We start from the raw sequence: 16,209 nt of genomic DNA, 5'->3' as shown, positions 1-16,209 counted from the left end.
CTGTTAAACTCACCTCAACACGTCTGTTAGTCTTAACCCACCATGGGCAATAGAAAAGTCACTGTTGCAAACAGTGCAGTGAGCAACGCTGTCATTATTTTGACCCCTATTAGGCAGGGGTACACTTTAGTGTAGTCTGGGGTGACGTACGTTTTATATTTTTTTTGGAACACTCTGCCATGGCGCGCCCTCGCTGGCATTCTCTCGTGGTCGTTCGCGCGCTCTCAAGCGCTCTCGCTTGCTTTCTCACTCGCTCTCTCGCTCGCTTGCTTGCTCTTGCTCTCTCTCGCGCTCTCTCTTGCTCGCGTGCTCTTTCTCGTGGTCGCTCTCGCGCTCTCTCTTACTTTCTCTCACTGGCTCTCAAAAACATTGATTTCTGTGATACTGTATATAATTTGTGGGCATCAGGGAGCCACTATTCAAATGCGGGAGACTCCCGGAACTTCCGGGAGAGGTGGGATGTCTGACATGTTACCAACATGCCCGACTGTTCGTCACAGAAGTCTCGGTGTGTCCAGGAATTTTTAATGATTTCTGTGACATTGTTTAAAGGAATGACTTTGAAAAGATGCAGCTTTTCAAGAAGAAAGAACTCATTAAGCACTGGGTAAGGTGAAAAAAAAAAATTTCCAAACGTTTTGACAATATTTGCTACACTGAAGCCTGAATAATTTTTGCTGTGACTATCTTTTAGCCTGTAAGCATTCTTGCTGTTTTCTCCTCCAGCATCAAAATTGGTCCATGAAACCTAAAGCTCCTGAGATTTGGTGCCGTGGGATTTTTGTAATTATGTAGGAGACAAAACTGAGGTACATGTTACAGTTGAAAGAATGATAAAGGAGGTATAATAAACCCAAGTATATGTGTTGCAGACAGCAAAACACTTATCTTGAAAATGTTCAGATACGTCCCAGTGGACCTCGTGCTCTTCATATTTCATATAAGTTACATATATTTGTAATATTTGAACATTTGAAGAAAACTTCCATTGTAGAAAGTAACTCAAATTATGGACTGTAATTGCCTCTAATAAAATAGACGGAACCATCGTCATGTTCAGTTCATCGCAAATCTAATAAATCCTCTTCAACCCACTTTAGAGTGTGTTACGGCTGAACTGATACTCACCGTGATAACTATCTCAGATGATACTTGTTCTCAGGATTGGTTTAAAATTTTTAAAACATGTTGTATACAAGAAATAAACTTAAACAGTACAATAGTGTAGTACTAATATAGTGTTTGTTCAGAATGTAATTTTAACATAGCAAAGTGACCACTTTGCAAATTCTAATAGAAATAAGATTGTTAATTAAATGTATAATTTCACAGTTGTGGAATAAGACCACTGTATAAGATTGATTGAGTTTTGTTTGGATACAGATTGATGATCTCATTTACCTTATCCTTCTCGTTTTGTTTAGATACATTGTCAGTGCCTCGATGGTCCCCACAGATTCCCCGCAGAGATCTTGGGAATTCAATAAAACACAGGTAGGGTACAGCGAATGCGAAGTTGAAAATCTCTCTTCATTTAGATTGCCGAACTACAGCAAGTCACAATCGCAGACTCACAATTCAAAGCATCTTTCATTGGGACTAGAACTCAGCTTATTAGACAAATTTTACTGGTGATGCTAACTTGCTGGTTCTCAAATGGGTGAATAAAATGGATTGATTCTGAAACCTGACCAAGTACCGAAGAAACTTTAAGTGATCAAAGGAGAAGTCTGAATTCACCAGATTACAGTTTATTTAAGGACGGACAAGGGTGCAAATTCTCTTCTTTCTCTTTATTGGGCCTTACAGCCCAATAAATTATATAATTAGATGAGCAAGAAATATATTTTTAAAAAGTAAGAAATTCTACATGTAAAATAACAAGGAAGAAAATTATTAAGCAGTGAATATTTACTTTAAAAGATGACTTTGGGGAATTAATAATGAGAAATGAGAAAATGGAAAAGATTTTAAGTAAGTATTTTGTGTCTGTCATCATAGTTGGGTCAGGTCACAGGTCTCTCAGTGGGTGAGCATCTGGGGGACAGTGACCACCGCTCCCTGGCCTTTATAATTATCATGGAAAAGGATAGAATCAAAGAGGACAGGAAAATTTTTAATTGGGGAAAGGCAAATTATGAGGCTATAAGGCTAGAACTTGCGGGTGTGAATTGGGATGATGTTTTTGCGGGGAAATGTACTATGGACATGTGGTCGATGTTTAGAGATCTCTTGTGGGATGTAAGGGATAAATTTGTCCCGGTGAGGAAGATAAAGAATGGTAGGGTGAAGGAACCATGGGTGACAAGAGAGATGGAAAATCTAGTCAGGAGGAAGAAAGCAGCATACATGAGGTTTAGGAAGCAAGGATCAGCTGGGTCTATTGAGGAATATAGGGAAGCAAGAAAGGAGCTTAAGAAGGGGCTGAGAAGAGCAAGAAGGGGGCATGAGAAGGCCTTGGCAAGTAGGGTAAAGGAAAGCCCCAAGGCATTCTTCAATTATGTGAAGACAAAAAGGATGACAGGAGTGAAGGTAGGACTGATTAGAGATAAAGGTGGGAAGATGTGCCTGGAGGCTGTGGAAGTGAGCGAGGTCCTCAATGAATACTTCTCTTCGGTATTCACCAATGAGAGGGAACTTGATGATGGTGAGGACAATATGAGTGAGGTTGATATTCTGGAGCATGCTGATATTAAGGGAGAGGAGGTGTTGGAGTTGTTAAAATACATTAGGAGAGATAAGTCCCCGGGGCCTGACGGAATGTTCCCCAGGCTGCTCCACGAGGCGAGAGAAGAGATTGCTGAGCCTCTGGCTAGGATCTTTATGTCCTCGTTGTCCACGGGAATGGTACCGGAGGATTGGAGGGAGGCAAATGTTGTTCCCTTGTTCAAAAAAGGTAGTAGGGATAGTCCGGGTAATTATAGACCAGTGAACCTTACATCTGTAGTGGGAAAGCTGTTGGAAAAGATTCTTAGAGATAGGATCTATAGGCATTTAGAGAATCATGGTCTGATCAGGGACAGTCAGCATCGCTTTGTGAAGGGCAGATCATGTCTAACAAGCCTGATAGAGTTCTTTGAGGAGGTGACCAGGCATATAGATGAGGGTAGTGTAATGGATGTGATCTATATGGATTTTAGTAAGGCATTTGACAAGGTTCCACACGGTAGGCTTATTCAGAAAGTTAGAAGGCATGGGATCCAGGGAAGTTTGGCCAGGTGGATTCAGAATTGGCTTGCCTGCAGAAGGCAGAGGGTGGTGGTGGAGGGAGTACATTCAGATTGGAGGATTGTGACTAGTGGTGTCCCACAAGGATCTGTTCTGGGACCTCTACTTTTTGTGATTTTTATTAACGACCTGGATGTGGGGGTAGAAGGGTGGGTTGGCAAGTTTGCAGACAACACAAAGGTTGGTGGTGTTGTAGATAGTGTAGAGGATTGTCAAAGATTGCAGAGAGACATTGATAGGATGCAGAAGTGGGCTGAGAAGTGGCAGATGGAGTTCAACCCAGAGAAGTGTGAGGTGGTACACTTTGGAAGGACAAACTCCAAGGCAGAGTACAAAGTAAATGGCAGGGTACTTGGTAGTGTGGAGGAGCAGAGGGATCTCGGGGTACATGTCCACAGATCCCTGAAAGTTGCCTCACAGGTGGATAGGGCAGTTAAGAAAGCTTATGGGGTGTTAGCTTTCATAAGTCGAGGGATAGAGTTTAAGAGTCGTGATGTAATGATGCAGCTCTATAAAACTCTGGTTAGGCCACACTTGGAGTATTGTGTCCAGTTCTGGTCACCTCACTATAGGAAGGTTGTGGAAGCATTGGAAAGGGTACAAAGGAGATTTACCAGGATGCTGCCTGGTTTAGAAAGTATGCATTATGATCAGAGATTAAGGGAGCTAGGGCTTTACTCTTTAGAGAGAAGGAGGATGAGAGGAGACATGATAGAGGTGTACAAGATAATAAGAGGAATAGATAGAGTGGATAGCCAGCGCCTCTTCCCCAGGGCACCACTGCTCAATACAAGAGGACATGGCTTTAAGGTGAGGGGTGGGAAGTTCAAGGGGGATATTAGAGGAAGGTTTTTCACTCAGAGAGTGGTTGGTGCGTGGAATGCACTGCCTGAGTCAGTGGTGGAGGCAGATACACTAGTGAAGTTTAAGAGACTACTAGACAGGTATATGGAGGAATCTAAGGTGGGGGCTTATATGGGAGGCAGGGTTTGAGGGTCGGCATAACATTGTGGGCCGAAGGGCCTGTACTGTGCTGTACTATTCTATGTTCTATGTTCTATAGTTGGATGAATGTAATATATTCCAGGAAGATGAAATCCTGAGGAAGAAAACGAGAGGAGCTTAACGTTATTACATTCATCTGAGAGAAAGTACCAGCCAAATTAACATGATTAAGGTGGGCAATTCACTTGGATGTGATGGTCTGAACACAAGGACATTAGGGGAGATGGCTTCAGAGATAGTGATGCATTGGTTTTTATTGATATTTTGAGCTGATCGCTTCAACAGGACGGGAGAAAAAGAGGGCTTAATGCCAGTATAAAATAGAGTGGGAGGTGTGAAGCATAAGTTGAACCCAGGTGAGGAGGAGAAGGTATCAAGGTGAGGGAGATGGGAAAGTGAGAATGATCTGAAAAGCTGGGAGGTGATAGGTAGAAGAAGCTAAGGACTGAAGAAGATTGAATCTGATAGGAGACGACATTGGACCATGAAATAAATGGAAGAAAGTAGGGAACCAGAGGGAGAACTTCCCATCCCCGTACTGGCATGTCCACATCCTTCTGTACTACCAAGTTGTGGCTAGATGCAGATTAGAGGAGCAACACCTCATATTCCATGTTCGTAGTCTCCAATGTGATGCCATCAACATTGATTTCTTTAACTTCCTGATACCATTCCCTTTTCTTCTCCTCTTCTGCTTCCTGCACCTTTTGTTTACCTTAATTTTTGGATCCCTTTACTCCTCGCACCCCCGCCCCCCTCATGATCTGCTCAATTATCCACACTTCCCACTCTTTGGCTCCCACGACTTTCTTTCCAGTCCTGATGAAGGGCCTTGGCCTCAAATGTTGACTGGTTATTTGCCTCAATATTGTTCCTCCAGCATTTTTGTGTATTGGTCCAATTTCCAGCATCTTCGGTCTCTTCTGTATCTCAATCTGTATCAGGCTCCTTAGGGATTTAACAAGCAGGTTCTCAAAGAGGATTGAGTATTTTACAGTACAGGTATTTAAATTTCCAAAGGCATTAAAAATTACATATGATATATTATTTAACTATTGCACAAGGTAGGAGCTTAGGCAACTAGATAATTAGAATTAAGATGTTGGCATGGATGGAGGATCGACTAACTAACAAAAAAACGGACCAGCAGTAAATTGTTAGTTTGAGTTGGCTAGCGTTAACAAATATGGTGCCATATGAAAATCTGTTTCCCAACCATTTGCAGTTTGTATTTAACTGTATTAAACACTCCCACTGAGACACCCCCTCCCCCACTGTTCCCATCCCTCACTTCTCTTATTTGGTCTCATGCTCCATCTTCCGATCCGATCTGATGCCATCACCTGCAGCTTCCACAGCATCTGTCACCATTTTCACCTTTCCCTCCCTCAGATGTCAATCATCTCTCTTCACCTGGTTCCACCTATCACTTTTCAGCTCTTGAGAGGTCCTGCCCTTTCTTCCACCTCTTTATACTAGCCACCTCCCCTCTACTTTTTCATTTCTGATGAAGGGTTGTGACCTGAAACTTCAATGCTTTGTTTTTCTTTACAGATGCTCCCTGACCAGCTGACTTCCTCCAGCAGTTTGTTTTTTGTTCCATATTCCTGTATCTGTAGTCTCTTATGTCTAAGATCTGTACTAATGACTAAGGGTGTGTTGAAACCAAACTTGCTGATGAAACCAGGTAGGGAAAGCAAATAGTAAGGAGCACAAATTATCTGCAAAGACCCTTCAAGGTTGCTACATTATTCAATAGGAGCATGGATGACCTGTGCTTGCCCTCATTTCCACTTTGCAGCCAGTTTCCCATTATTCTTCACTCCTCCATTCTTCAATGTTGAATGAGGTTCATGGGTCTGGCAAGTTTAACAGGGAATGCACTGGCTTTGAATAAGTACTGTAAATTAATCATTTATTTATAAATGATTAATATGCAGTCCTTATTTATTTAGTACTTATTCCCTTTATTTATGTGGGCAAGTGGTTAAGGCATTCGACTAGCGATTTGAAGGTCGTGAGTTCAAGCCCCAGCCGAGGCAGCGTGTTGTGTCCTTGAGCAAGGCACGTAATCACACAGTGCTTTGTGACGACACCAGTGCCAAGCTGTATGGGTCCTAATGCCCTTCCCTTGGACAACATCGGTGTCATGGAGAGGGGAGACTTGCAGCATGGGCAACTGCCAGTCTTCCATACAACCTTGCCCAGACCTGTGCCCTGGAGAGTGAAGACTTTCCAGGCACAGATCCATGGTCTAATGGATGCCTTTATTATTAAACAGTAAAAATTCAACCAAACGTTCATGTTTCCCGAGCTACTGAAACTACAAATCTGAACATTCAACAAACATACGTACATTCAAACCTAGTTAACTTAGTTAAAAGTGCGCGCAGAGCATACCTTCCCAACTGTCTTGCCTTAAACAGAGGAAGAAGGGAGCAACCCATTTCCACATGCTGTTTTATATATCCAGGATATTTGAAACAGGACACCAATGGGAAAAACCCCTGCAGTTTTAAACTAACCATTCACAACAGAAGCAGCTTTCCAAAATCAGAATAAGGCACGCCCCCACAGGACATCTCCCTCAACAAAAAAAAATGTCTCTCTCAGTTTGCAATCTATTCAGCAACACACTCTCCACAGCTTGATTAAGTGAGCAGTCAAAAAAATTTGTCAGTTGTAGTAACATGTAGGAAGGTGTGAGATTATATTGCTTAACTGAAAAGGAGCCACAACGTGCTGCAGAGCAGAAGTATGTGATTGTTGGAGGCATAAGAGATTGCAGATGCTGGAATCTGGAACATGCAGCGAAGCAAGGGAGGACCTCAATGAGTTAAGCAGCATGTGTGGGAAGAAAGTCAATGTTTTGGGTTGACAGACATTCCACCGTGCAAAAACTCATCAATTTGCAGGAGACTCCCGGAACTTCCAGAAGAGGTGGGATGTCTGCAATAGAGTAGCTCCTTAGCAGCTAGCCAGCTAGTTTAAATAACTCTCTCCCTCGCTTTCTCTCTCTCGCACTCTCTCGCTTGCTCTCAAAAAAATTGATTTCTGGCATATTGTATATAATTTGCAGGCATCAGGGAGCCACTATCAATATGCAGGAGACTCCCGGAACTTCCAGGAGAGGTGGGATGTCTGGGTTGAAAGCTTGCATACCAAGTTAGTTTACAGGTATACCAAGTAATGGGAAGGCAAATGCAAAAGTGGCTTTTATTGTGGAGGAGGGGAGAGGAGTATAAAATTGTGGAAGTCCAGCTACAGCTATACAGAACATTAATGAGACTACATCTGGAGTACTGTGTGTAGTTTTGAGGAGAAGTAGTTCGAGGCAGTTCAGAATGGGTCACCAGGTTATTGTTAGGATGAAGGCATGTCTTCAGAGAAAAGTTGGGGCAAGCTGGATGTATACACACTGGAGTTCAGAAGAATAAAAGATGATGTGATTGAAATACAAAAATTCTGAAGTTGTTTAACAGGGAGAATACTGAAGGGATGATGGTGGAATCTAGAATTAGTGAGAATGTTTTTAACCTTCACTGATTTAAAACAGAGATCAGAAGGAATTTGTACCCTCAAAGGGCTATATCTGTTTAATATTTTCTGTCCAGAGAGCTGTGGAGACTGAGTCATTGAATAAATTCAAGATTGAAAGAAGCACATGCTTGGTTCATAGGAATCAAGCATTACGGGGAACAGGGAGAAAAGGAGATCTGAGGCCAAGATCAGAAAGCCTATTGAATGATAGTACAGGCTTGAGAGGCTTCTTCACGCCCCTGTCCTCCTATTTATGTTTTAAGGGTTGCAACTCCTGCTTTATAAATGTGGCATGCCTGTGTCTTCTGCCAGCAGCATCTATAACCTTGAAATTGAGTCAAGATGACGTCGAGCTGAGATATCCGTCAATGTTGTGGCTTGGACATTTGCCTTTTAGGTTTGTAGGGATGGTTTGGGAATAGGACAGGGTGTTAGGGGTCAGGTTAGGGATGAGGGAGAGTTAGAGGCAAGGGACAGTAAATGAAGAGTCAGGAGCAAGAGGTGTTGTTCATAATCCAGATTGGAGTGCTCCACAATGGAAGGTCAGTGATCCCAGAGGTCGGGTCAGCAAGCACTGAAGAGACCAACAATCCTCAAACTCATCATATGGGAAGGAGTCAGGAGTGCTGGTGACCGCCCACTCCCCCACTTAGTTGGAGGTCCATGTGTGCCTGAAGATCAAACCCATGATTGACAATTCTTCCGGTTGATACTCAGAAGTCGGCGAAGTCCGGTGGGCAAAGTCAAAGGTTGAAATGCAGAACTCAGCGGGACTGGAGGTAAAAGCCTGAAGGTCAAGGATCGAAATCCGTGAGAATAGAGGTAGAGGCCTGAAGGTCAAAGCCCTGGGTCAGCTTGTGCAGAGGTCAGCGACCCAATGATTGTGAGTCTGGGTCAGGAACTGGGGGTTTGAGGCTTGATGCCTGTGAGTCTGAGGCCAAGTAGATGCCTGGTGGCAGCCTGTTCTGAGGTTGGAGGCCTGTGTGTGTGTGTGTGTGTGTGAGAGTGGTTGGGAAAGTTTTGCTGCTGTTGTCTGGTTTTGTTATTGTTGTTGCTGTTGCTTGTGTTGTTCGTCTGTGTGTTTTGGGCATGCCATGTTGGTGCTGGTCAACTTCCCCCAGCACATCCTTGGGTGAGTTAGTCATTAACATAAACCACACATTTCACTGTATGTTTCAGTGTATGTATGATACATAAATTTGAATCTGAAATAGCACCAGCTATTCTCTAGAAATAGTGCTCTAACACACTGGGCAGCCATGTTTAATGCAAGGCAGTAGTCTGACTTAAACAAGGTTATTTCATTCACAGTTCACATTGATGAAGATGTAAGAATTTACCGTGCTTCTAAATTCCAGCTTCTTTGAATTATTAAGGAAATTCTTTAGTTGTTCCCATGACTTGTAATACTATGATTGTAAGTCATCTACTCACGAATTAAAGCAGATTTCCAAAGTCGCCATGGAAACAATGCTTCCAAACAGGAGTATTAAAACAATGCTACTCATTTCTCTGGTGCCTATGGATCTCAAATTTCAGATGTAATTCTAATGCAACAGTAGAGGGTTGCTTTTCTCTCAAGTGTTTCTCTTTTTGGCAATGAAACACTGGCAACAAAACTTACAAGTGAACTGTTGACACTTAGCTGTACGTATGCTAAGGCAATTGAGATACTATGGTGCTGCAAGGGGAAGAAAAGTAACGAATAAACTACTGGAAGAACTCAGCGATCAAAGAACATCTATGGATCATGTTGTTGTGTGAACTAAGTCAATGGAAAGAAATACTCGTAGGTATGAAGCAGCCTGTTTATTTGACATAATGAGATGCAACAGGCATCATAGTGAGACCTCTTTCGGTGGAAGAAGGTCTGCCAGACCCAACACTACACAGCATTTAATGTGCTAAAGATCAAAGGACATTTCAAATAAATCCATATTTACAATGCATCCTTTGAGCTACATGTAATAGTTCGAATGCCTGGATCTTCCCTACTAGCACATGCAAAATAAGTGTTAATTATTGTCATATCCATGCAATGGATTATTGATTGGATTCATTCATATGTAGACAATCAGTTAAGAGCTTGGTTCCTGATCCATCTGGTCTGCATTTTGCTGTTCCATGCAGCATTTTAAATTTAATCTTCAATGCATATTCAGATCTGATGGTTGGTTGCTGAAGTCAATATTCGGTATATGTCCTAACCCCAAAAACGCTCTAGCAGATCAAAGAAAGTCTTTCATTTCATTGGGTGAGACCTGGAAATATTAATGAAGAACTACCCGAGGAGAGGGATCTTGGTGCCAAGGAAACCTGAAGGACATCAAGAACAGTGAATGGGCAGCTGAACTGACCAACAGAAATGACACACTCTGAAAAACTGAGCAAGTAGGAAGAAGTATTACAGTCTCATGATACTTAAAAAGAGGAGCAATCTAAACTTTACCTATGCTGTTGAAATGTACTGCCTTGAGCAACAAATTATAGTCTCACTCTCTCTCCCACACTCAAGCCTATCTTACAATGACACAAGATTCCAAGATTTAAGATTGTTTAATGTAATTTTCTGTACACAAGTGTAAGGTGAACAAAATAATTGTTACTCCGGATCCAATGCAGCAGAAAAAAAGCACAAAAGGTAAAGAACATGATAATAATACTACAAAACACACAATAAATATAAATACATAAGATCGTTTATGTACATAGATTGATTGTGTGCTCATGAAGTGACACTAGGCTATACACAATGTGTCTGATGGGAAATGATAAAGTAGTGCAGGAGTTAGTGGGTGAAGGTGTTGATCGATCTTACTGCGTGGGGGGGGGGTAACTGTTTCTGAGTCTACTTGTCTTGGTGTGGGTGCTGCATAGCCTCCTCCCTGAGCAGGGTGTACGGAATTCGTCCCAATGTTACTGGCCCTTTTCCAACACCTTTCTGTGTCTATTGTATGTTCTTGATGGCAGCTAATCGGATGACAGTGATGCGCTGGGGCAGTTTTGACTACCCGTTGTAGAGCCCCCCCCCCGTCCGCCACAGGGCAGTTTCCGTTGCCAGTAGCGACGCAGCTTGTTAGGGTGCTCTCTACTGCATATCTGTAGAATGACATGAGTACGGGTGTGCAAAATCCAGCTCTCTTCAGCCTCCTCAGAAAGTAGAGACATTGGAGAGCTTTCTGATCTGTGGGACCAAGAGAGGTTGTGTGTGATATTTATTTATTTATCGGCATGCAGTGTGGAATAGGCCCTTCTGGCCCTTTGAGCCTTGCCTCCCAGCAATCCCCCAATTCAATCATAGCCTAATCATGGGATAATTTACAGTGACCAATTAACTTTCCAACCAGTACGTCTTTGGACTGTGGGAGCAAACCGGGTCAATTAGAGGAAGCCCACGTGGTCACAGGGAGAATGCACAGACTTCTTACAGGCAGTGGCGGGAACTGAACCCGGGTAAAGCGTTGTGCTAACCACTACGCTGCCGTGTGCACTGCCAGGAGTTTGAAACTGCTTGCAGTTTCCACTGCTGTGTCGCCGATGTAAAGAGGGGTGTGAGTTCCCCTGAAGTCGATAACCATCTCCTTGTTTTGTTGCTATAAAGGAAGAGGCTATTTTGCCTGGCACCAGGCCTCAAGCTCTTCCACCTCCTCTCTCACTGACAGATGTATACTCATCAAATGGGGAACCTGTTCATCTCAATAATAGGCCAGGAGATTAACACTGAACTCTTTGTGTATGCACCTCAAACTCTCAGACGGAATAAGTAAGTCATTATTTTGGCAAGTATCATTGTCTCCTACCTAATATCTCCCTGGCTTAGTGCATTCATCTCTTTGTCAAAGGATTTTGTACATGTTAGAAACTTTCCACTTGCCCACTTGTGGCAGTTTGCCATGCTCTTGCTTGTGTTCTTATGGTTGCAATCTTGCAAGGAAGTTTCTCCAGATTTGACTCACAGAAGGAGCAGGAAAATGAAGAATCAGTGAAGTGTCAACAGAGCACCAGCACTCTCAGATGCCAGCACCAGATAGGCAGACAGTAGGCCACAAAGAACCTTTTGCGTATCAGTCAGTAATTGTGGGCAGCAGTAGGGAAAAGGTAAGAATGTAATGAAATTTATTGTCCCTGCTTGCTGGGGTGTAGCCCTACATGGTGATACTTTCCCAGACGGATTAGTGAAGCAAAATACTCAGGAAAAGGTTAATAAGGATGGACAGTAGAGTGTTTGGTCAATATATTGGACCAAATACAAGGAACAACCAGGAGCATGCAGAATTTCATCCACAACCTTCAGGAGGTTATGGAGAGCCAGAAAGTATCACTTGCAATTTGAAAGTAGTTCCAATCACTTCTAGTACTTTAGAATTATAGGAGATTTCTACCTCTTTGGAGGGAACACTAAGGTGATTCAATTTCTTAATGCCACCATGAAATTTCAGGGTAATTCCATCAGAGAATTTTTTTTTAACCAAGCCAGCAGCAGAGATCTCCATTGTAAATTACTGTCCAGCAATGTTGATGCCAGATTGAAAGCACTGCGGTCATTAGGAGGAGATGGCTATTTTGTAGAAGTTGTTTGCCAAGAATGGCAAAGGTATGGAGACCTTTGCAATGCCAATGTGTTCTGGACTTAACTCAGACCTTTGAGCTAAAGGTAAACTGCTCGCCTCCCAATCTACCTCATTATTTGTCATCTCGTCAGAGGCTCCCAGATAATGACTCGCCTTCCTCAGACTGTGGCCGTTCTTGGTAGTATGCAGTGTCCAGAAGTCAATATTTTCAGGGCAAAATATCATCAAGGGCACCTAGCACAGACTTGTGCTCCTTCCCCCACTGTAAATGGACAACTTTACAACGGCCACAGAAAAGGTAGCATGGCTTTGTAATCGGTAAATGGCATCTACAAGGAAGGCAAGCTCAATATTTGTTAAGTAGATTATTTGTTGTAACAAGAGTTTTTTAAAAAACATTTATCATTTTAATAATTTGGTACAAAGAGATTTTATGCTAAATATAACAATTTTGTTTTTGTTATTTTAAACAAAGTAATTTAGATTATGAAGACATGCAGTCCTCTTTTATTGTCATTTAGTAATGCATGCATTAAGAAATGATACAATATTTCCTCCGGTGTGATATCACAAAACACAGGACAGATCAAGACTGAAAAAAACTAACAAAACCACATAATTATAACATGTAGTTGCAACAGTGCAACAATACCATAACTTGATGAAGAAGTCCATGAACACAGTAAAAAGTTCAAAGTCTCTCAAATGTCCCGCATCTCACGCAGACGGGAGAAGGAAGAAAAACTCTCCCTGCCGTGCCAACCACAGTCCGACTCTGAGTCATCTGAAAACTTCGAGCTCTGATCAGCTCTCCGACACCGAGTACTGAGCGCCATCTCTATCCGAACGATTCAACCTCCATCTCGGTCGTCAACAGCAGGCAAAGCCGGGGATTTTGAGGCCTTCTGTCCGAAAGATTCCCGATCACGCAGTAACAACAGCAGCGAACTGGCGTTTCAGAAACTTTTCCAGATGTTCCTCTGTGCTTTCACATCTGTCTCCATCAAATCAGAATTGTCCAGGGTCCCTATTTAACGGATACAATATCATTTTTCACCGGAGGGCTGCGCACGTGCAGCGCACTGCACTCTCTCCTCCCGCTGGTGAACATCCAATTTATATGGCTTTGCATGACCACTTTCATGAGAGATGAATTATTATGATATTCCAAAGCACCAGAGTTACTTCTTTCAACATGGGGAAATATCAAAATAGTTTGAAGCACAGGTTTGACAATTGAGAATATTTAAGAATCAGAATCAGGTTTGTTAACACTGACATATGTCGTGAAACCTGTTGTTTTGTGGCAGCAGCGCAGTGTAAGAGAATAAAATGACAAGTAAACAGTGCAGAGGAGGAATAGCAAGGTAGTGTTTGGGGGTTCACAGATGGTTCAGAAGTATAATGGCAGAGCGGAGCGGCTGTTCCTAAAACACTGAGTGTGGGTCTCAGTGGTGGAGAGGCTTGTGTCCGTGAGTCTACAACCCTCTGCAGCCTCTTTCAGTCCTGTCCAGTGGAGTTTCCATAGCAGGTGCTGATGCAACCAGTCGGAATGCTTCCTATGGTACACCTGTAGAAATTTGCGAGAGTCCTTGGTGACATAGCAAATCTCCTCAAGTTCCTAATGAAATATAGCCACTGGCATGCCTTCTTCGTGACTGCATCAATATATTGGGTGCAGGACTTACCCTCTGAGATGCTGACACCCAGGAGCCTAACGCTGCCCACCGTTTCCAACCCAACCCCTCGGTAAGGACTGGTGTGCATTCTCAGTACTTGACTAGTCTGAAACAAAGTTCCCACTAATGAGGGAAATACTATTGTTTCCCATTGCATGAGGGTTCAGAAGGTTAACTGCACTCAAATCAGATGCAGATTAATATGCACAGACCCTGACCTTTGGTCTGTATCTCTGATAAATAGTGAGGCTTCCATCTCAAACGAGGGTGCATTATTTGCATTGACAATGCTGTGTAGTCACACTGAAACAATCTCAGTCCTCATCGCTACAGAAGAAAATTGTAATCTGGTACTTGCCTTTGGTATTCTATCTGTTGAGAGAGAACACGTTCCGCAATATGTCATCACAAACAGGAGAATATCTGCAGAAACAGCTTGAAACGTCAACTGTTTAATCTTTTCCATAGATGCAGCCTGGCCTGCTGAGTTCCTCCAGCGTTTTGTGTGAATTACCATAATATGTCATGTCCTCTTTTCAAAACTTCTTGAAACAATATATTATATAAGATCATTTGATATTGCTTCCTGCGGTGTATCACTCTTGAGGTTTCCTCCACTGCAAATGCTCAGATCTCAGATGTTAGTATGGATCTGTATACATTTCCCTCACTTAACTTGGATCACAATACTTGTTTGGCTGCCTCTTGTAAACGTACCAGTAAATTGAGTAAGTGTTGTAACCTCCTTGTTTTCAAAGGAAAGACCTTTAACTACATTTCATTGGAAGCCCTGTTCAACAGCATATGGCACCCTAGACTTCGACTGCACTGGAAATTTACAACATTGCAAGATCTGTTGGCCACAGACATTTGGCACTCATTTCCAGGTTCTTACTCAAATTTTGTGCTTTAAGAGGCTTCAGTGTACTCTGGCTGAATGAAAACAGAAAAGCCAGTAACTTCTCAGCAGATAATCCTTGGAGAGGGTCATCATTTCAGGTCAGGGACCCTTCATCTGAACTGGATAGTGGAGCAAACAAATGCGTTTTAAGTTGCAGAGAGGGGAGGTATAGAGAGGGAGTGATGGGGAGGGAATGTCTGTGGAGAGTAAAGCTGTCAAGGCAACAATTACTTTGAATACACAATTAGAGAGAGAAGAGAAGCAAATGACAGAAGATGAAGGGGAACAAAGATTAGCTTTCGAAACGTAGTGAAATGTGTCGTTTTGCATCAAAACAAATCAGTGAGGATTAAGCTGGACAGCCTTCTGGTGCCACCACATTTCCAACTCCAACAAAGCTTGCCCACAACTCAATAGACTTAACCAGATGACTCGTTTGGAACATGGGAGGAAACCAGAGCACATGGAGGAAACCCATACGTTCAGGGCACGAACGTTCAAACTTCTTACAGAGGCGGGAATTGAACTGCGTTCTTACAGCTGATGCTGTAATAGTGTTGCGCTAAAAACAAATTGAATTAGGAATATGTAGAAGAGCATAATAATAATCTTACCAGCATGCTGGGCTCAAGTAATTTTCCCTCAAGGGAAAACAACATCTGTTCAGGAACGAGTGTCTCACAGGGTATTTACAACTTTTACAATGTTGCTTCATCAATCTTCCTAAGCTTCGTAATTCATTTCATTGATGAGCAGAAAATATTGTGCTTGTGTTTTTGAACGGATCTCAAATTCAGAGTTTGTTTTCTAGAGATTGTTTGTCATTCACTTCTCACTTACCAGCACAGACTCTCTGATGTGTAGTACTTTCATTTTATTGAACAAAACTTGTGCAGAATAGGCAGGAAAACAATTAGGTTGCCCGCTGTTTGGATAGTCATAATTTCCAATTTCTTCTCATAAATATATTTGAACAAAATATACATTTTGAAATACAGCAATGTGTCCTTCATTTTACCTTTGTAATGGGTCAGTAAATTTTCATTTTAAAGGTTGTAATATGTTAAACCATTGGTTGTTATTTCAGTAACAAGATAAATGGAAAATCCTTTAGTTTAACTTGGCTCTGTCAGGCAGTATTTCTCACATTTTATTAACCTCAGACCTCATTCTGCAAAACCACAGGTCTGAATAGATGCTATATTGAGTTGGTAAACAGGTTAAACTTCACTATCACGAAAGCAAAAACAATTACTTTAGAAACTGGCGATTAGAGAGAGAAGCG

General features: G+C 42.3%; 1 protein-coding gene across 2 annotated transcripts in view; it reads left to right on the top strand.

The window, feature by feature from the left end:
* ksr2 (kinase suppressor of ras 2) overlaps positions 1–16,209 on the top strand; it is a 376,394-nt gene that overhangs the window by 226,831 nt on the left and 133,354 nt on the right. For both annotated transcript variants that reach the window (XM_063034229.1, XM_063034228.1), the window contains one exon: positions 1,425–1,494. In XM_063034229.1, coding sequence (XP_062890299.1) covers positions 1,425–1,494 — 70 coding nt within the window. The remainder of the gene's footprint in view (positions 1–1,424; positions 1,495–16,209) is intronic.

The sequence above is a fragment of the Mobula hypostoma genome, chromosome 27 (genome assembly GCF_963921235.1).
Source record: "Mobula hypostoma chromosome 27, sMobHyp1.1, whole genome shotgun sequence".
NCBI lineage: Eukaryota > Metazoa > Chordata > Chondrichthyes > Myliobatiformes > Myliobatidae > Mobula > Mobula hypostoma.
Note: the sequence above shows the minus strand (reverse complement) of the source record. Positions and strands in the feature narration are given on the sequence as shown.